Below are 20,822 nucleotides of genomic sequence, written 5' to 3'. Positions count from 1 at the left end.
AGAAGATTTGTATTCCGTTTACGCTCTGGGTTACGTTTGGATACAAACAAACCGCTGTGCCCAGACTGTTTTCATGTGTTTTGCAAAATTAAGTTGAGAGGAATTTCTGGATCTCGGCTGTCCACTTAAGAGTGTTGGGAAATTTCAGCATCTGTCTCGCCCCAAACAAGCTGGTTTCATGCGTGTGGTTTAATAGTACATGTATACAAAACCTCACTGGGAGTCTAATCCTGCCTCTCGGCAAAAAGGTCAGCTAAACTTTCTGCAGGCCCGCCCAGAACAAATGGCTCAATCAACTTCAGAAACTATGCTTCCCTCCTTACCAACTCGGCCAAGTGTTTATCATTGCCGCGAATTATTGATAAACACACAACATTTCTTATACAGCATAACGTTAACAGAAATCGGACTTGCTGTCTGGCATTTCTTTTAGTGCATGTGTGAGTTTCAAACTGTGATGTAGAATTTCAAGTACCTTCAAGTGTACAGAAAAAAAACATGCTGATTTTTATCAAGAAATCATTTTTAATTTACAAATTTGCCTTTTATGGTAATTAAGTCATTTCCCATTTCATTGTGTAACTACAGTATTCTCTGTAATGTAAAAATAGGAGACAGTTGCATAGGCTATTCACACAAAAAAATAATAATAATTTCAGAAAAAAAGACATTTTTAGCATTGTGAAATAACCACAGGTTTCAAAAACGAGATCCCTTCAGAAAGTGTGCTTGGATTTTTATGTACAATACATAGAGAGCAATTACGTGTGTGTTTTTGTATTAAACTATTGCTAAAGCATTGTGTAACCCATAATAGGCTCAGTCCTGAGGTAAGCACCAATGTCTTTTTGCTTTGATTAAGAGAGTTCAATCTGACCAAAAAATAACAGAGAAAAAAAAACAGAAAAGAAAAGAAACACTTTGAATAGCTGACATCATGCTACAGAGTAAAGCCCAGGTAATTTTTCCCAAATTACATGTTCAATATTCATTAAGCTCTAATAAAGCTTTAAGATTCACTAGTTCTTTCACAGTGCATTCGTGGTTTAAGTTTTCACATTCACCAGCTGAGGTTGTAATTGTAACTAGTGGTTAACAAAAATTTCTGTGAGAGGAAAGGACAAAATGTCAGCATGGTCTTTGGAATAAAAACAGCGGGTGCCGTATCTCTTCAGAGCAATTACATTTACTGTAAAACAATTTATTTAGAGGCAAAGCAGATGAGCTGTAAGACTACAAAGAATGAAGCAGCCCTAACAGGCTACTGTGTTTTATGTTACTTTAAATTAGGAGGATTGATTGTTGAAAGTGCAGTTTATGGTACATTAGAGCGGTAGCTGGTGGATTAGGGTGTATGTTCAGATCACAGGGCCTGGTCAGCTGGCATAAAATCTAACATCAGTGGGACAGACAAGCGCGGATAGTCTTCGAAAATGTGAGATTTCACAGGGCTTACCCTGAGTGGACCAGCTGCTGCTATCTGTGCTCACAGTATCAGTGAGAGAGAGCCCTGCTCCTAAGGTTCAGATGGTTGTCACATTAGCGGCTCTACGTGTGTGCGTGAGGCACCGTGGGGTTAAAGCCGTCACATTAGCCTGAAATTAACTGCACCGTAATGGGGTGAGGAGGCCCTTTCAAACATTTCACATGAGGAAAGGTCTTGAAGGTGTTGCCGAATCAATCACTTGCAAAACGTCACTGTTTAGTTTATATACACAAAAGTGCCTTCGCTGGAACTGTTATACAACTAGTCATGCAGAGAGCCATTTAAAGGGGTCGACTGCGATGCAACTGAAGTATATGGACTCTGCTGTAAATATTACTGCATTTTCAAAGGCACCACCCATGCTTAGTCTGTCGCACCAGATGGACCCAAACACGTGGACATGGATTGTTATATCATGATCGGAATATGCACAAAGATATTCCAGTTGTGAGATCACAGGGCAGTACTTGCTACTTTTTCAATAAGCTGAAGGCACTTGGCATTGGAGGAAAGGAAATGGAACAAAGACACTAAATAGCTCGAGACCATACACCTGAAGGTGGTGAAAAAAAAAAATATTAAAATGGTACTCTCTGTGAACTCTCATTCCATGCTGAAGGGGATAACTACATCAATGCAGAGAAAAGCTTAGATCACTTTACCTAAGTCCTGGAACAAACACTCTCTTCAGTTAGTTGCTCCCTTTAGTATGGAAAAAACTGGGCCATTCACAAAGCTGGAAAATCAAATACAGGTGATCCAGTACTCCAAAAAATAGTCTATAAAAAGTCCTCCAATTACTATAAAATCCCAAAGATTTGGCTTTTTTTTTTCATCCAGATCTGCTGCTCCATTCTGGACAGAAGCCCTGAATATTGTTCATATGTGCTTTTTCATTCTATATACACCAATAATACTTAATACACAGGTTTAGGGTACGATTGCAACTCTCTTCTGTAACATTTGGCATTTTCTCTTTGGCTTTTCCAACATACAAAAAAAAGAAAAAAAAGAAAATGAACAGAAAATAAAAATAAATAAAAACAATCTCTTTTTGGTTTTCAATTGGTTGTTTGGCTCGGTGATTGAACAAAAAAGAAGTTGTTTTTATATAAATACTGCATTGTCAGAGTGTCCAACGGTCAAAACAGATTATAAATAAAGCAGTTTCCTCCTTGTAGGAAAGTAATTTTAAGAAATGCACGTACTGCAAAATCTGCAAAGAAAGGCACGTTCAGAATTAAACAGTTTGTGTGCATTTTTATGGCCAACACTTTCTGGCCTCCATTCTTTGAGGTGCAGGTTTAAATGAAGATGAGGTGAGAGTTGAATACTGTGAATGGCATACAGTGATGTCTCTTTGGAAAGTATAGTTAGTGGTTCCCCCCTCTAGCTAGGAGAGTAGCGGTCAATGGTGCGGGACTCTGCTGAGAGCTGCTGAGAAGTGGGTGGCAGTGGCTGGTTCAGGACGTCCATCTTGTTGTGGGTGAGGCCGAGGTGTTCTACAGCCAGCTTTGACAGTGGGTAGAGGCTCTCCATGGCTTTAGCGTCAGCCAGCAGGTGCTGAGAGGCTGTGAGAAGGTCTGAGGTTTTCTCCTGCTTCAGACCCAGATGCTCAGCTGTGTACTTGCTCAGGGGATAAATCCCCTCGGAGAAGTCTATCTTCAGCTTGCCGTCAGGAGTTAGTCCTCCGCCAGCTGTTCCACTGCTGTGCATCTTCATGTGACTGATAAGGTTGCGCTGCTGAGCAAACTTGCCCCCGCACACCTGGCACTCATAGGGTTTCTCTCCAGAGTGGATGCGCATGTGTTCCGTCAGACGGTACTGACGAGTAAAGCGCATGCCGCAGGCATCACAGGCGAAGGGTTTCAGGCCCAAATGGCTGCGCATGTGGCGTGTCATAGTACCACGCTGGGTAAACTTCTTGCCACAGATGCTACAGGGGTATGGGCGTGTCAGCCAGTGGGTTTTCTCATGTTGCCTTAGGGTGGCAGGATCTTTATAAGACTTGTCACAGGACGAACAGCGATAGGGTCGTATGATTTCCCCGAGACCAATGGAATGGAGATTTTGCGTCGATTTGCTATCTAGGAAAGGGCTGTGGAGGCCACTAGAGCTATTCAAGCTTGAAGGTCCATGGGCATTGGTGGGTTTGCTGCTGCTGTTGTTGCTGTTGTCCAGCTCGCTCCCGTTGTTTAGCTCCTCCTCAGTATGGGTTTCCACATGGGCATTGAGCTGCTCTGAGCTGGGGAAGCCTTTGTCGCAGGGGATGCACACGTACAAGTTATCTCCGAAACTCTCTGGCTCGTACGGCATGTGATATCTTCCACCCGGAACAGGGGGAGATGGACGACCCTCGCTGCTCCCTGTCTCTTCACTGCCGGTCCCATTCTCATCCTCTCCATCATCGCAGGTCCCTCTGTCATAGCCCCGCTCATTCATGTTCAGCTTTTCCTCGCTGTTCTTATGGTGATTCATGTGCTGGTGTCTCTCTTTATCCTGCTCACCCATTCCTCCACTCTCATCCTCTTCGTCTTCCTCATCTTCATCCTCTGGGTTGGAAGGCTCATTCTTCACCCATCGATAGATGTTGGACCCATCTCTGACTTGTTCTCTGGAGTCCTCCATGGGTTCTGGGCTAGGAGCACAGGGGTAAGGTTCTTGGCCCTGAGGACGGTGCAGATGGGGAAGATGGGGTGCAATAGGATGGTTGGGTAGAGGGAAGGGGTGTGGGGTGAGAGACCCCACATGATGGGCTGTCTCCATTTTTCTGGAGCCATCATTGGGACTGAGCAGGGGGCTAGTGCTTTGATCTAGCTCACCCTCGGGCTCCTCTTCTGGGTGGAGTGAGGAGATCAAATGGGGGTGACCAGAGGGAAGCTGGGACTGGGAACTTGGACTTTTCTTGGTCAAGTCAAGGCCAAAGACAGATGAGCAGTTCCTGTCAGTAGGGGGCATGCGTAGGCCTGACTGGGGCGACAGGGATGCCTTTGGGGGGTAAGGTGGTGGACCTTGGGTGGGAACTGGTGCATAAATTTCGCCGACGTGGGGGCCAAGTGGGAGGGGGGGCAGGTCCTCTAATGGTGTAGGTCGAGGAGTGCTAACTACTCCTCCAGGGTGGCAGGAGTGGATGACAGGGGTAGATATTCGAAACCGTCCTACTCCCACGCCACTGGAGCCTATCTTGTAAGGTAAAAACCCAGGACTGGGACGCAAATGGTACTTCCCATTTCTCTTCAGCTTCTTCTTGCATAGAGTCACCAGATCCAGCAGCTGCAGATAACTTGCTGCCGCCAGCACTGCTCCTATATTTGGCTCAGTTGGAGAGGTGGGGTCACCTTCATTTAAGCGTCCTGTGTAGATATAGTCAAGAATTACTCGAAACACACCTGGACTGACCATCTCATGGTCCAGATTGATGAGGTTGTCATGAACGACAAGAGATTTAAGGTAGAGGCTACTGGCTGCCAGGATGTTCTTGTGAGCACGGAACAGAGCATTCTGCACCACAATGATAACATCACACAAGAAGCCTTTGGTTCGTTGTGTGTTCAACTGCAAGAGGAGGTGCCTAGCATGACTTGGGACTTCCATGGCATCCAGCATCGACTTCAGACCAATACCTGAAACAGAAGAGAAATGGAACCATTAAGTAGAAGCCAGAAAGTTGTTGCAGACAAACATACACTACCACATTTAGAGGCCTACAGAAAACTAGCTGAATTTTGCATACTTACTGTATTTGAGTACTGTGGAATAAAAGGCAATTTTTTTAAATAGCTGTCTTTTGAAATATAACACATGTTACTGACACATCTGTTTCTGTTGGACTGTCTTGTAAAACTTGACTGGCAGCACTAGAAGATATAAAAAGGAGCACTTAAGCTTGTGTGCATTTTCTTGATCCTGAATATAGCTCTTCGTTTACTCTTTGATATTTTTGTGGATTTTCAGGTAGGGGATTGAGGGCAAACAATTCAGCGTTTCCTTTAATACAACAAGCATCAGGAGGACTCCATATAAGTGAGCTATAGCTGACCGGGTGAGACTGTGATGGTTTTGTCATTATCAAGATACAAACCCACATGTTTAAAACTTACAGTGAAGTGCAGTTAACGAAAAAAAGAAAGAAGAAAAAAAGACAGAGGAAAAATGCCAGTATAAACATGTTTTCATATTGCTGTCCTCCTGATAAAGAATTCCAGAGGTGGTGTGCGGAGTTTTAAACAAAGTCAGACTGAAGGTTTTGCAAGTGTGATGAACAGCAGGCATAAACCAGCAGGGACAAAAAAAAATGCAGCCAATTCATGACAGGACACTCTGCTGTATAGTAGTGTGAGTTACAAATAAAACCATTTTCAAAAGATCACTTGTCAGAGGATAACTACAAATTACTAAAAAAACATTCAACCAACAACGCCAAGTTTAAATTCTAAGCTGAACGCAATGGTTCCTGTCATGCCAACATAATAAACATTACAAATTTACCAGAAAATATTGTTTAAACCCTGCTACATGAGGATGGTCTGTATATGAGATAAAACGGATAGTTAGGGTCCCAAAGGGGATGGTTTCACTGATGGGAAACAAGAAGCTAAATAAATACAGTCATCCCAACATCAGTTCCTCCTCTCATTGTTTATTTCATTGTATAAAATAATCCTCTTAGATGAATACTGTAGTTTGTAGCCTTAAGCTTCCATTTAATTAGCCCTTAAATCCAACAATGCAAGTCTCCCCTTTAAAACCAACCACAGCTCCTAACATGAATAATACTTAACCACACAGTTGCCAGAAAAGCTTGGTTTTACACAATGTGTGAATTATTCAATGACTTTCAGTGGTTCGACTTTTTAAATAAATTTCTGCCAGTAATTTTTAGTTAGATTGGTCTGGTTCTGGTTAAATTTGTCCACTGGAATTTAAGACATTAAAACAATATGCAAAAATTTTCTTGTGTGTGTGTGTGTGTGTGTGTGTGTGTGTGTGTGTGTGTGTGTGTGTGTGTAAAACTTCAATAAAGTTTTAATATATGGTAGTAGCCTACTATTGTTTGTTTTTTTCATTGTCCAAATATAGCCTACTTGATCTTAACTGGAAGCCGTCTGATTGTTGCTATGGTAACCTTATCAGACTAACCATAACAGCTAGAATGTAGATCTATAGTCTAAATGCAAATAAATAAAATAAAATAAAATAAATTATAATAAAATAAAATTCATTAAGTTACACAAGTTATAATTGGGGGGTCTGATCTCCCCAAACCTCCAATGCGTACCCTGATTATACACACTATACATGAGATTCTGATTCCTACTATTCCTCTTCATTGAAATGTCAAATGTAATGTACATAAAAAACATGCATCTCTGTCGCTCTTTAATATAAAGAGGCAGCTGCGCACTACAGAAGCATGAAGATGTGCTTGTCATTTTGGCTTCTCCACTAGAAGAACTAGAGAAAACATACATGGTCAGGACTGAAGTTCCTTTATAAAAAATAAAAAAATTACTGTATAAAAATATTTTTTAAAACAATTATCTATGTACATTTCTGTGTCGAAACTTTTCATTTAGCCTCTTGCTAAAAAATGTACACATTTGTGTAAAAAAGAAAAACAACAACACAGATCCAGGTGATGCCTAAAATAAGAAGTGATGGTTTTAAACAGTTTTTGAACATTTCCTTTTTGTGGAAATATTGCCGGCAGCTGGTCATTTCTGGCCTGCAGTGCACCTGTAGCCTTTCCCGTTCTTGTCAGCCTGAACACTCTTGAGTTACAGGTTATTCAATACAATTTTCCTAATTCATAAATCATGTGTTCCGTTTTATTTCCAAAAGCGCGTCATTTATTATTTTTTTTAACCATTATATAATTGTATCACTTGTAATTATTTAAAGGATATACACTTTCACTAACGCACAGAATCAAACAGATGGCATGTTATTAATTGCCTGTTGCAGGAAAAGTTACCTTAACAATGGAGCATCTCAACCAAACAAACACCACCCGCAACATTTCCTCTCCGCATCTCTCTTCAGAGTCTGTGTAAATAAAAGCACCTAAGTTGTGTAACTCTTATCTCCTCCCCTGCTGCAAACGGACACGTCTCATCACTGACAGGTGTATTTTAAGGTGAAGAGCCATTTTGGGCTTTTGGGTATGAGCGCATGATTTATAGCGATTCGTGCCGAACTGTCCTAACTGTGCTGCTTTCAAGAAGCGCAAAGATGACAGAATAGAAGGAAAATGTAAACAATAAACGGGACGGAACGGAACGGAAAGTAAGGATTGTGGTTCAGCCTTCACCTGAAAGTTTTTATAAGCAAAGGAAAAGAAAGAAAATCTCCTCTAATTAGTCAGACAACAACTAATTTAGTCAAAATGCAGGGGGAAAATTACTCCTTTATTCTGTCAGACGTTCAACATGTTAAGATTTAAAGGAAGTGATGAAAGACGTAAATCATGTTTTAAAACGACTGTTTGAACTTCACGCGTAAACACTTACATCCTCTCAAGCCTGTCACCCTGTGGATTTACATTACGCGTCTTTACATTACGCGTCTTAAATGCGCACTTATGCCTCGCATAAAGTCACATGATTTAATCTAAAAAAGATTTTACTGAATAAATACAGAGAGAACTCATTTGAATAAAACGATAAAAGCAATGCTCAAAAATATGTCAATTGTTTGGGCGTGTAGCGCATGCGACAGCTTGGTCTGTTTGCTATATTTGGTATGGTACACGACTGGATTAAAGACAGTGCATGGGTCATATTTTAGGTGCTTTGGTATTCATTAGCCCTGTGTTTTGTGCATTACAGGAGACATATAGGTAGCATAATATGCTTTAGTCATGTCGTGTTCTTAAGACTTCCTCTCTCTCTCTCTCCGCCCTCGGTCTGTCATCTTTTTACCGCAAAAGCGACCTCCCTTTGAGATTTATCCCTTTAGGCTGAGTCTAATGTACCTTTAAGGAATAAACAGTCAATCAGTCACAAAGCATGTCTTTTAAATTTGCTGAACTGGTGTATTAGACTTTGTAAACACTGGGCACACGAGAGCTGGGCTCTAAATATTTTGAGCTCAATATTTTGTTTGTTTTATTTTTTGAGGATAAGGAATGACACAAAAAAGGGGAAAACACATACAGACAAATTATGTTACATGTAGGCTATAATTTAATAATGTTGACCTAATAATTTAATTGCAGAATAAAGCTGTCATTCAGTCACTGACACGTGTGCGTGAAATAAAACTAAAATAAAATGTTTTGAATTAGTTTTCAAATTGGTGTGATTTAAAGTGCTTTAAAACTGTTCCCTATAACTTAGTTTTCAAGTTTTACTATTTCCTAAGACATGATCGTTTTGTGGATGAAAGGGAAAACCTGCGCAAAACCTCTTGGCACCAAGAAACGTCCGTTTGTCTTGGATCGTGCCTATTTAAGTGGTGTAAAGTCAAATGGCAAAACACCTGAGGTTTATCGACCATTTCTGCATATATTTTGAAGGTAGCCTAAGAGTTTGGAAAAGAGCGTATCATGCGCTACAGCTTCCTCTTCCACAGCTCGTCCTATTGCGCTCACATTCTCTCGCGCGCTCCCTCAGCACACGCAGATCTGGATATTCATTCATAAATACCACTGGGAGAACAGCTCACCATCCCCTATATGTGGCCTCCATGGTCAGAGATGAGATGGAAATATTCTAGCCACATATCACATCATCTATATCTGTTTTATGTTCTGCAATAATCTCTTGGATAGAATGTAGTCGAAAAAGATACAGCTGATAATCAGAGATATAGGCAAGTTCTCAGAGTGTCGCTATGAGCATGTTACACTTTTAATTAAAATTCTAAATTAGAGTGAAAAAGAAAAAGACCTGCGAGGCCTGTTATAACCTATAAATATGATGCCATAAAATTGCTTCTTAATTTTACATTTTGTAGTCTTTAAAAATGTTTGTTTGACGCTTTACAAAGCATAAACTGTGTAATTATCTCAGTCCATTAAATCATGTAGTTTTCTATTAATAAATTACATTATTTAGAGCTCGTCTTGTACATGTGTGGAAATGTTGAGTTTAAACAGAGTATCATCTAAAATAGGCTACCATAAGTGACAACGACCATCTAAAACTTTCTAAATATGCTGGATTTAAATTGCTCATTCAACAGACTGCATTTGCATGCAAGACACCACATAGCTGTCTTCAAAATACACATCTTTTTAAAGTCAAATCAGTCGCATGTGAAGCACCATGAATTCTCAATTAAGGCTGAGAGCCGTCACTGAGATGACCACACCGCCATACAAAATCACACAACTACCAGAACTGAAACACTTTTGGACTCATAATGCGATTATAAACTTGACTATATAAAATGAAGCCCCTTGTTCATAGACGATGGATAAAAAAAAAATAACTTTACAGTTTCTGAATATTAAAATTTTCTTTAGCATATGTTTGCATTTTGAAAATAATCGTTGATATGGTAGCATATAATACTAAAATGTGCAAAAAAAAGAGAAAAGCAAACAATCGGGTCCTAATTTGTAAAACTTTTACATCCATCCGCAAATATAGGCTACAGGAATTTCAATAAGATTAAACAGTAGCTCGGATTAATATTATGTCTATCTAGATGAATAAAGTGTTGATAAAGAGGCTATAAAATGTTAAGAGCACTGAACGTTACCTGGATGCCCGATCTCTTCTGCCATCCGATCGAAGTCTCCCTTAATGATCATCTCAACAGTCTTTTGGAGTCATTTCTGACGTTTCAACTTTGAACTGCCAGCCTCCCAAAACCATGCCAGTTTTCCGAGCACGGCTGCCAACTCTCTTTTATTATTAATTGCAATGAATTTCGTGCTGCTCACCCTCCCTCTTTCTCTCTCTCCCTCCACCCTCTATCTCTATCTCTCTCTATCTCTCTCGCTCACTCACTCCTCCTATAAAAATACGTGCGTACTCCTGCATCAGTTTTTCTCGTTTTTTGTATGTTTTGTAATTTCCTTGGCTATTTTCGCATGGATGTAATAACGCGACTGGAGATGATAATGGGCTTCTGGGCTGAGCGAGTGTTTTAGCGCCTCGTGTGATGTCAGTCTACAATAAAACTAAAAGGTAAAATCGAGGGCAGGAACTTACAGTGACCCCAACTTGAACTTCTCAACACATCGGCGCTTTGTCTTAAAGAGACAGGCGTTTTATCGTATATCACAACATAGTGTGCGTTAAAGAGTAGCTGTTTTTATGAGTGCTGACTGTTTTAATACGGATGACGGTGACCATAACTTATGTATAGAGCTCGTTATGATGTTATTCAGGAAAATAAATATTGAGTCTGCACACCCCTGTCTGTACCTGTGAATGTGTACACAAATACTGATTACCTTTTACATAAAACTCATCTTGTTTATTTTTTTTTTTAATTGAATACAGTTGGTTGCACAACACTTAGCCTACAAAAAAGTACTACCATAGTACTACCATGTTTTTAATATGGTAGGCTACCATGGTTCTACCACGGTATTCTTGGAAGAACCTTAAAGAAGGCTATATGAAAATAACATAGGATATATCTCAGTACCTTAGTATTTTTTTAGATGGTGAGCAATGCTATAATATCAAATAATTAGTTGCAAACTTAGCATTAAAGTTTTCCATAAAATTATTTTCAAATTAAGAGTTTTGAAATACTTTTTAAGCTAATTTATGGCTGTATCAGTAGCATCAGTATTATCAGTCTTTAATGACACTATTGTTTACTTTTACACAGACATTTATCGCTATATCTAGACAGAAAAGGTGCAGAAATGATGCATATAGTCTGCATCACACAACACTGACAGAATGTAGGCTACTTTCATTTTTTGAGTTTCAGTAATAGATATCCGTCATCTTCATTTATTTAGTTTGTTTATTCTGAAAATTACGACTCAAGATTATTCTTAGTATCAAAAGCAGGTATGAATGTCAGTTTAGATGTCATGGCCTATTGACACAGACCCAGGGACCGCAGTTTAATGTACACTCTTAGAGTTTGAATTGGAATCTAAGATAACTTTTTCTCGAGTTCTTTAGAAAACCCTCTGTATACTGGTGCTTTAAAAAACACAGAAACCAATACATTTGAAGAACCTATAGCCTAATGTCACATCAATAACTTTTTAATCTGCAAAGAACCATATTCAATTCAAGAACTATACACTATAAAAAAGTTTTCTCACAATGAGAAGGTTCATTGCTGAACTATTGAAGAACCTTTATTTTTAAGAGTCAACAGCTGTACATAGACGAAATTAAGTAGCCTATGTAATAGAGTTATTCTGGTTGGTGACAAGTTGACAGGTATATTGTTTTTATTTGTTTGATGTCAAAATTCAGGATGAAAACATTTTAAGATTGTTTACTCTTAGATGCATGATATGTGGTATTAAAAATCCGATTAAACAGTACAATAAGACAGCTCTCCGGCTGTCCAGACACGCCTGCAGCACGAGCGCCAGTTATCACAATCTATCAGGTAATGTTGGCACGCGCTCACTGCGCACACCTGAACGCGCCGCAGGTAACTCACACGATACATGCATTAACACAGACTCACTTCGGATTCATGTCTGATGCTCCTGCCGATCTTGACTTCCCCTTACGGGATTCCCCTTTCCACAGATCTCCAATCGTCCAAATTCCTCTTTAAATGGTAAACCTTTCCCGGTGTTCCCAGCTTCTTCCGTGTTGTCCCTTGTCCTTTACCCTTCTCTCTCCCTCTCCTCGCGTTAGAATGGATCAGACACTTGAGAATCTGGATGGACTCTGATTGGCGTTCGTCTCAAGAAGCAGTGCAGGCTGCGCGTGCAGCGACACCTAATGGCGCATATTATGGTGCCGACGACAGAGCGCACGACAGCGGAATACATTCATTAGATACAAAATGGAAATAGTGGCATAATTTCTGACCTAACACTAAGCACTTGTTTTTGTGATATGGGTGTAAAAATGTTAAATGTTTAAAATAAAGTATTCGAAATTATAACACTGGAACGAAGTAGAACTAATATGAAATTCAAATGTCCAAGTTGATAGTTTAATGTATTAAACTTCTTCTCTTTCTTTTTAGGTTTAAATGTTTAATTGTGCTATTACCTCGTAGGCACAATAAATGAGCAGCATTGTCGCCACTCCACAATGCTGCTGGTTTCATATTTAATAAGTACTTTTGTGTTTTCCACGCACCTTTTTGTGTTTTGTTTTGTTTTATTCAGTTAGTTATTTTTTGCTATATGCATCATTTGTTTTTGTTACTGATTTTGTTACTGAATATTTTGTCTCAAATTCTTTCAATAACTTTATATATTTATTTATCTTTTTTGTTTCATAAATTTTCACTTTATCAAGTATTCTACTGTTATTTTTATTAAGTACTGTTATGAATTAAATGAGCTGCTAGGTGTCTATGAGCACTCTTTTTCTTTTGGGATTTAATTGATTTGTGTAGTTTATGTTTTAGAAGGCATTCATGCATGCACAATCTTGCTTCCCACAGTTTAACTAGTCACTGATTATTAACCAGTCACAAAGTAATTGCTATTTTCTAATAGGACTCATGACAACTATACACTGTCAGTCTGACTGACTAGTGGATTTCAGCCAGATATTCCCATGGTGTCATATGTTTATCATTATTTTTGCTATCACTTTGTGGCGTCCCGTTTGTTGTGGAGTGCTGAGTGGTTTCTCATCGGGCATTCACCTGCAGGCAGGAGCCTTTTCATGTCACAGCCTGCCCATCAGGCCCTTGAATTACTCTAACAGCTGACTGACATCTGTTTCCCCGTCTCTCTCCTGAAATTACTGCAGTTCAAGATGCTGCTTTTTCATTTTAATGGTCAAAGTCACAGCAGTCCGGCTTTACTAAGGAGAACGTATTGTCTTTCACTTCCAGTTTCTCTTGATGAACTTATGATAACCTCAAAAAACAGAGATAGGCAGAGCTAGACAAAGGACAGATCAGGGTGCAAACAGCACCTGGATGTTTTTTAGTTCAATTTTAATGTTGGTATAAAATTCACTGCCCATATGTTTGAGAGAAACAATGGGTATTAGTGACTCGAAATAACTCAGTTGTTAAATATAATTGCTTAATTTGACCCTTGTGTCTCACTGACCTTGACTCACGTGACACCAAAGTCACTTGGCTCAGTTACGTTTATTGTTGTTTACAGGCTCATTTGATTTGCCAAAGCTCTTTCATTTTTTAAAGGACACATTGGGCCTCATTCATGCAACATGAGCAGAACGAATTTCTAATTGTTCACTAAACCATTCTTACGTAAATTGTCACATTCAATTCACATAAGAAAGACTTTATGAATGATTTAAATATAAATTCGTTCTACTTGTGTTTCATGAATGAGGCCCAGTGTGTGCACAAGCAAAATATGAATTCTGATTTGGATGTATGTTAAAGTGAAATATTTAGACACAAATCAGCGATACAGAGGATGTAAATTCAGTCAGACTATTTTAAAGTCCAGTTCTTGCTATGAACAAACCATTAACTATGACTTTTGCCTCAATAAACTCCTAATTTGCTGCTTATTAATAGTTAGTAAGGTAGTTGTTAAGTTTAGGCATTAGGGATGTAGAATATGGTCATGCAGAATATGTGCTTTATAAGTACTAATAAACAGCAAATATGTAGGCATGTTAATAAGCAACTAGTTAATAGTGAGAATTGGTCCCTCTATTAAGTCCGGATCTGAGTTCCTAATGAGCCAACAACAGGTGAATGCCTGCTGTTTAGAGTGATTAAGTGAATGAAAGCTATGTTAAAACATTAACCAGGCCTGCCACTGGATCACAGAGCACACTTGCACAACCACTGACACTTAACAATCAGCCATCACCTCCTAAATAACACACCTACTATTGTTTACTTGTATGTGCACGTGTGTATGTCAGAAATACGCGTGTATGTATGTGTAAAAATGTGTGACAGGAATGTGTGTGTAAGAGATGGAAAGAGTGCAAGAGAGCTGAACAAATTTAGTTTAAACAAGTGGGATGTTTATGTGCTGCATGTTAAACTTTATTGGCCGTGCGCATGAGTGATATTGGTCCGTAAGTGTGTCTGCGAGACTGCACTTCTGTCAAAGTGCAGAATAATCTGAGGAATGCCTGACTTGGGACCGAAGCATCAAGTTTAAGTATGCATAGGGAATGACATATAGCATTCCACTCAAGTTATAATAACGTTGTTGTTTTCAAGCATAAGGCCTACAGTTAAATTATGGTCCTGCAAAGCCCAAAGGCAACAGCGTCACAGCATCACTGTGAGATATAACACATCTCATCTTGAATAGATAAATCATAAGATAATATCTAAATAAATAAACAAATTAGAATATTATAAACCATAATATAGATATTACATAAATAATAATAATGTATTATAATAATAATAGCAACAATATGAATTATTAATAAACAAACAACAAATAAAAACTATAAATATATAAATCAATAAAGTAATATATAGAAAAAATAAACAATAATATATAATTATTATACCAATAATAATACCAATTATACCAATTATACCAATTAAAAAATTACTACATGAATAATAATAATAAATGATAAAATAAAGTAATAACTATAAATAAATAAATAATAACTATAAATATAAATGAATACACTAATAAATAAAAATAAATGATTACTGATAATAACAAAAAATTTATAAAAATTGAACATATAATTATAGCAATTGAACAAAATATATAATAATATAAAATAAATAAATAATATAGAATAAACAATAAAAATATTAATATAAATCAATACATTTATAAATAAATAATATTATTATATTATATTATATTATAAAACCATAAATAAATTCTTAAATAAATAGTTGTATAATAACAAATATTTTATAAAATTAATTTTCTCAGTTTCATATATGTGGTGGTTTATTTTTTAGGTTTCTCTCAGTTTGAGACCCCTGATTTTCAGAGACCCTGTGGCACTGGCTTCATAACGCGTCCTTGAGAATAATGCACCATGGGAACAGCTATTTAGCGGTTGAGCTGTTTGTTGCCTCGCACCCTTGGCCAGACACCCAACCCGAGTGTTCTCTCTATGGCAGCGTGATGAGCACTGTTTCTATCTTTGTGGGTACAACCGCTCAATTTACCACATGCAAGATCACCGGGCCCCTATGCCAGACACACCCCTGAGAACCAACATCTCACCAGAAATTGAGCGCTAGGCCCAACATTTACGCACACCCTCTCCTAATTCACTCTAATGAGATGCTGCGAGACAGTTTTAGTGGATAGGCACACAGAGACAGGTCATTTGCATCCTCTGCCTTTTGTGAGCGTCCTGGCTGACACGCGGATGCATCCTCTGCTGGCAGTGTTGCTGTTTTCAGGAGATGAAAGCTAAATGAGAAGCTGCCGTGATTGATTGGGATAATGTGAGTGTGGGTTTGAACTGGGCATGTTGTGATTCAAAAGCTTGCGTTGGAGGGAAAGGCATGCGCACCACTTGCGCAAACCATCCACTCTTTTTAGAGCCTGCGAGGGCCGATGGTGTGACTTCCTCAAAATACCTTCATCGAGCATGTCTCTATTGTTACCAGATGTCATTCTGACTTTCCAGCACACACTTTTGTACAGTGACAAACGTTGGAGAATAAGGCCCAAAGTATACTTATGTTTTGACGCAAACACTTAGCATATGTGTACAGTGCAAATGCACAGCCTTCCAAAGTATGGGCTGCATTGTGACATTGTACTTTTTAAATTTTTTAAATTATTAAATTCCCTTTTATTGTAAAATGGCCTTTACAGTTGGCAAAAGTATTGGGGAGGGGGTTCTTCCTTCTTAAAGGACATTTTTTGTAACTTTGATAAATCACTAAATGCTTCATTCCGGCATCCGCACTGTTGTTACTCAGTGATTTTTTTGTGTTTTTTGGCTATGGCAGTTAACAGTTTACTTCCGGTCGCCATTGCAATTCCCTCAGCCTTAATAGGGACTGAAAGAAACAGCATAAGTGAAATGGCAATGGTGACTGGAAGTAAACTGTAAACTGCTGCAGCCAAAGAACGCTAAATAAAATCACAAAGCAATCACTAAGCAAACAGAGAGGATGGTGGAACGAAGCATGCAATCATTTATCAACATAAAAAAAAAAACAATGTAAAATGCAAGAAAATACTTGCTTTTGGCATTAAATGATAATTTACTGTGATCAAACCTCATACCATTACTTAATCTATTACATACTACACTCATCACATGCACACTGGACAGTTTCATCCTTGTTCAGTATCTGCACTTTCTCTGTCTGTCTTTCTATCTTTCTTTCCAGACTAATAAAATGTCTTTGTACTTGTCTCAACTAGAGTTGAGTGTATCACTTAATTCCTTCAGACACGTGCTTGTTCACATGGCGTCTATTGTTGTTGCAATCTTCCGTAGTTTGTTGTTGTTCCATCTGATTGGTTTAATTTTCATCCTCATTATTTTTTTATTTTTTTATAATGCAAAGGTAAGCTACTTTCCTTTCTTTTCTTTTCTTTTTTATTTATTTTTTCATTTACTGTTTATTAATGTGCGACACTTCCGATTGATTAGCTGTGATAGGTAAATAACTAGAAGAATAACAGAAAAATGCAGTAAACGGTAAAGCTATTTGCGGTAAAGCTACAAACCAGTGTGTTTATGACTATATTAATGAACTAACACACCAGTTTGGAATATCAAGCATCATAATGAACTGTTGGTGAATGACACCAGAAGCCTTGCACATTCAAGTTGCAAATAGCCATGTATGCTCTTATGTTAAAAATGAGGTGAATACTTTGGGTTTAACCAGACACAATGGTCTGTGACTCACTGTGCCACCCTGGCCTGAGGGTTGCAAGCAACATGTTGGCACCAGCAGTGCCTGGTCGTCTTGGTGTTTGAGCAAATTATCCATCTGTGGAGCACATGGCTGACTGCTCAGTGGTCTCTGCTCTCTAGACTCTCCTCATTAGCCCCTCAGAGCCACTCCACACACACACACACACACACTCACAGGGGAAGAGCGGCCTTTTGTTTTCTGTGGCCTACGCACGCCCTACGCCGAACCTCCTCCTTTTCTCTCCTCTCTTCCAACTAAATCTCTTTTCCGGCTTGATTCTCACTGAAAACCATATGGCGTGTGACATCATGGGGGCAGGAAGCCGAGCTAAAGGGAAGGATAGAGCAGAGGAGAGCGATTGGCCTGCCAGGTCTCCTCGCAGTGATGTCAGCAGACAGGCATGCAGGGAGGCCCGGTGGGGGTGAAGAGGGGGGAGAGCAGGTTGGAAGTGCTTTTGGTTTTTTATATATATATATATATATATTTCACTCCCACCTGGATAATCAAGGGAAGAATGGAGGGGGGTGGGCTTGTGGACTTTGTGTGAACCGTTTTCCTTTTGGGACCTGTCCCCGTGCTGTAATAGAGAATGTCTTACCACACACACCATCAAAATTTCCAAACTGTCCAATCTAATATGCACAAAAAGTAACAATAAGTACAACAAAACAACCACAACAACTATCACACCTAACAAAAAAAACAAAAAATACACAAAATCCAATACAAAAAACAAGACACAATTCCTAATTCTACACTCTTAGATGGGACGAATCTACCTTCAGTATTTTTTATTCTTTTCTGGCATCCTGTTGGAGAGACCCATATAGGATACAAAGTAGTTTCAACATGTATAGTAATCAAATCAAAAGTTTAGACACACCTGCAGAATCTTTATTTTGACCATAGGTGCTTTTCTTCAAAGCAGCCACCCTTCCTAAGATTTAAAGGCAGCTGTATATTTTACATTTACATTTAAGCATTTAGCAGACGCAATCAAAACCAAAAAAAGAGCAATACTATGTAAGTGCTGTGACAAGTGTCGATTAGCCTAACACAGTAGATGAAGCAAGGTTTTTTTGTTTGATAGTTTCTTAAATAAAACGAAAACAAGTACATAGAATAGAATAGAAAAAAGATGAATGCTAGTGTTAGAGGGTACATTTTTTTTAATAAATAAAAGAACGAGTCAAAAGAATAGTAAAATAAGAAAAAAGAATAGAGAACGTTAGTGTTCGAGGGTCATTTTTTTATAAAAAGAAAACAAGTAGAATAGAAAAAGAATAGATAATGCTAGTGTTAATGGTTTTTTATAAAAAATGTAAACCAAAACCAGAAAATGTAAATGAATTGTGGAATAGTGTTAGAGGGTCATTTTTTAATAAGATAGAAGAAAAAGAATAGATAAATATATAGATAGATAGACATATATAAATAAAAAAAAATACACATCATGAATGTTGGGTCTTGTTTGTTTTCTGAGAATACCTACTGGTAACTAATTATTATTATTAGATAGATAGATAGATAGATAGATAGATAAATAGATAGATAGATAGATAGATAGATAACACAATTTGCCTTAATTCAATATTCTTTATTATTATTATTATTATTATTATTATTATTATTATTATTATTAATATTATTTAAAAGTTTTATCTAATACTAACAATATTTATCTTAAGTCAGCAATATGTCTTATCATTATTATTATATCTATTAATATTAATAGTAATTTTGGAAACAATTTTTTCTATGATTTTTTCTGTGGTACCAGAACTCCCCAGGAATATTTAGGATTGATTTTAATGTATTTTTACTCATTTATAAAACATTGCAGATATGCTCACTGAATATAAACCTAACACAGCACTCAGATCAGTAGGATGGAGTCAGTTAGAAATACCAAGGGTTCACACAAAACAAGGGGAGTCCGCTTTTAGCTATTATGCCGCCCGAAGTTGGAACCATCTTCCAGAAGAGATCAGATGTGCTAAAACATTAGCCACATTTAAATCTAGACTCAAAACTCATCTGTTTAGCTGTGCATTTAGTGAATGAGTACTATGCGACGTCGGAATTGACTGCGCTGTATTTTATGTATAATCATTTTCTATTTTTAACTGTTTTAAATTAATTTTAAATAATTTTTTAAATCATTATAAACATTTTTAAATTCCTTGTTTTATTGCTGTGATTATTTTTTTTGTAATGATTTTACTTTCTTTTTCTAATTACCATTGTGTATGAAATGTGCTATATAAATAAACTTGCCTTGCCTTGTCTATGCTGAGCACTTGTTGGCTGCTTTTCCTATATATTTACTACAAATAATAATTACAATGTTAGTTTAGCAAGACATTTGTGCATAGGCGCAACTGACATTTATTTACACAAATATTAAGCATAAGCCTTAAGATGAAAAGCGTCACAAGGAACATAAATTCAGTCAGGTGCGTCCAAACGTTTGACTAGTACTGTATTTAATTTCATACTGTATATCAGCTTTGATTTGTGTGGTACAGTAATGCACCGAGACCTTGGGCAGTGGTTCAGGCCTGGTATCTGGGATATGCATTAACCGTGAGTGTAATGCACTGTGGCCAACTCTTTTCACTGAGTTGCCTTAATGAGACAAAAGTGCACATTCTACAGCTGTTTGCATTGAACCATGAGATTTTCCATGTTTATATGCAATGATCGACAGAATCTTGGATCTTCTCTCTTCCTCCTCAGCGGACCCCAGGTCCATTTCCGCTAGCCTATTCCCTCGCACTCCCTCACGCCTCACCTCAACGCATCCAACTTCTCCGCGTCTATCTCATCTCGTCAAAAGAGTCACGATCTGCGCACCAGGCATTTTGTCTGTCAGACTCCCTCCCCTGTTCGCTCGCTGGGTGAACTCCACTGCTTTGTTGGGAGGTCCTGGTCTCCATACCACCCCTGTTCCAGCCAGTTCTCTATCAGCACAAACGCACACACTACCCCTCTCCTCTGATTAATGGCAGAGCTGGGGCGGGTGCCAGGCCAGCTCCTCGCAAACCCAAGTGAAGTGAGAGAGAGGAAGGCGAGGCAGGGCTGCCGCAGCTGTGGTTTTGGAGCCTGTCTCTCAGCCCCTGCTCTGCCCCCTCTCTCCATCTCCTCGCTGGCTCCTTCGGGGACACACGCCTTGGCCAGGCCCCAGGAACCAGGGAGTCAGGACCAGGGTAAGGGGAGAGGAAGGGGGAACAAGACAGCGAGAGAGACAGAAAGAGATAAAGGGAGAGTGAGTGTACAGAAAATGACAGGATGTTTGATTTTACTGAGGAATTTCAAGAGGTTACGGTCGAGACGACTAGATGTGGCGAGAAAAGGGTGCCTAATAAGAAACAACAGAAGAAAACTGTAAAAGTAGCAC

General features: G+C 38.5%; 1 protein-coding gene across 2 annotated transcripts; it reads right to left on the bottom strand.

Annotated features, from left to right (window-relative positions):
• Positions 1–505: 505 nt before the first annotated feature.
• On the bottom strand, positions 506–12,332 carry hic1 (hypermethylated in cancer 1). 2 transcript variants are annotated; one of them, XM_042739595.1, is made up of 2 exons: positions 12,107–12,332; positions 506–5,109 (listed from the first exon to the last, which is right to left on the bottom strand). In XM_042739595.1, exon 2 carries the CDS (start codon positions 5,090–5,092, stop codon positions 2,876–2,878), a length of 2,217 nt encoding a protein of 738 aa, XP_042595529.1. In that variant the 5' UTR covers positions 5,093–5,109; positions 12,107–12,332; the 3' UTR covers positions 506–2,875. The 2 variants fall into 2 exon arrangements, with proteins under 2 accessions (XP_042595529.1, XP_042595528.1); XM_042739594.1 differs by lacking the exon at positions 12,107–12,332 and adding an exon at positions 10,193–10,894.
• Positions 12,333–20,822: the final 8,490 nt, after the last annotated feature.

This window comes from Cyprinus carpio, chromosome B15 (assembly GCF_018340385.1).
Source record: "Cyprinus carpio isolate SPL01 chromosome B15, ASM1834038v1, whole genome shotgun sequence".
NCBI lineage: Eukaryota > Metazoa > Chordata > Actinopteri > Cypriniformes > Cyprinidae > Cyprinus > Cyprinus carpio.
The sequence above is the reverse complement of the archived record's forward strand: the minus strand, read 5'-3'. Positions and strand labels throughout refer to the sequence as shown.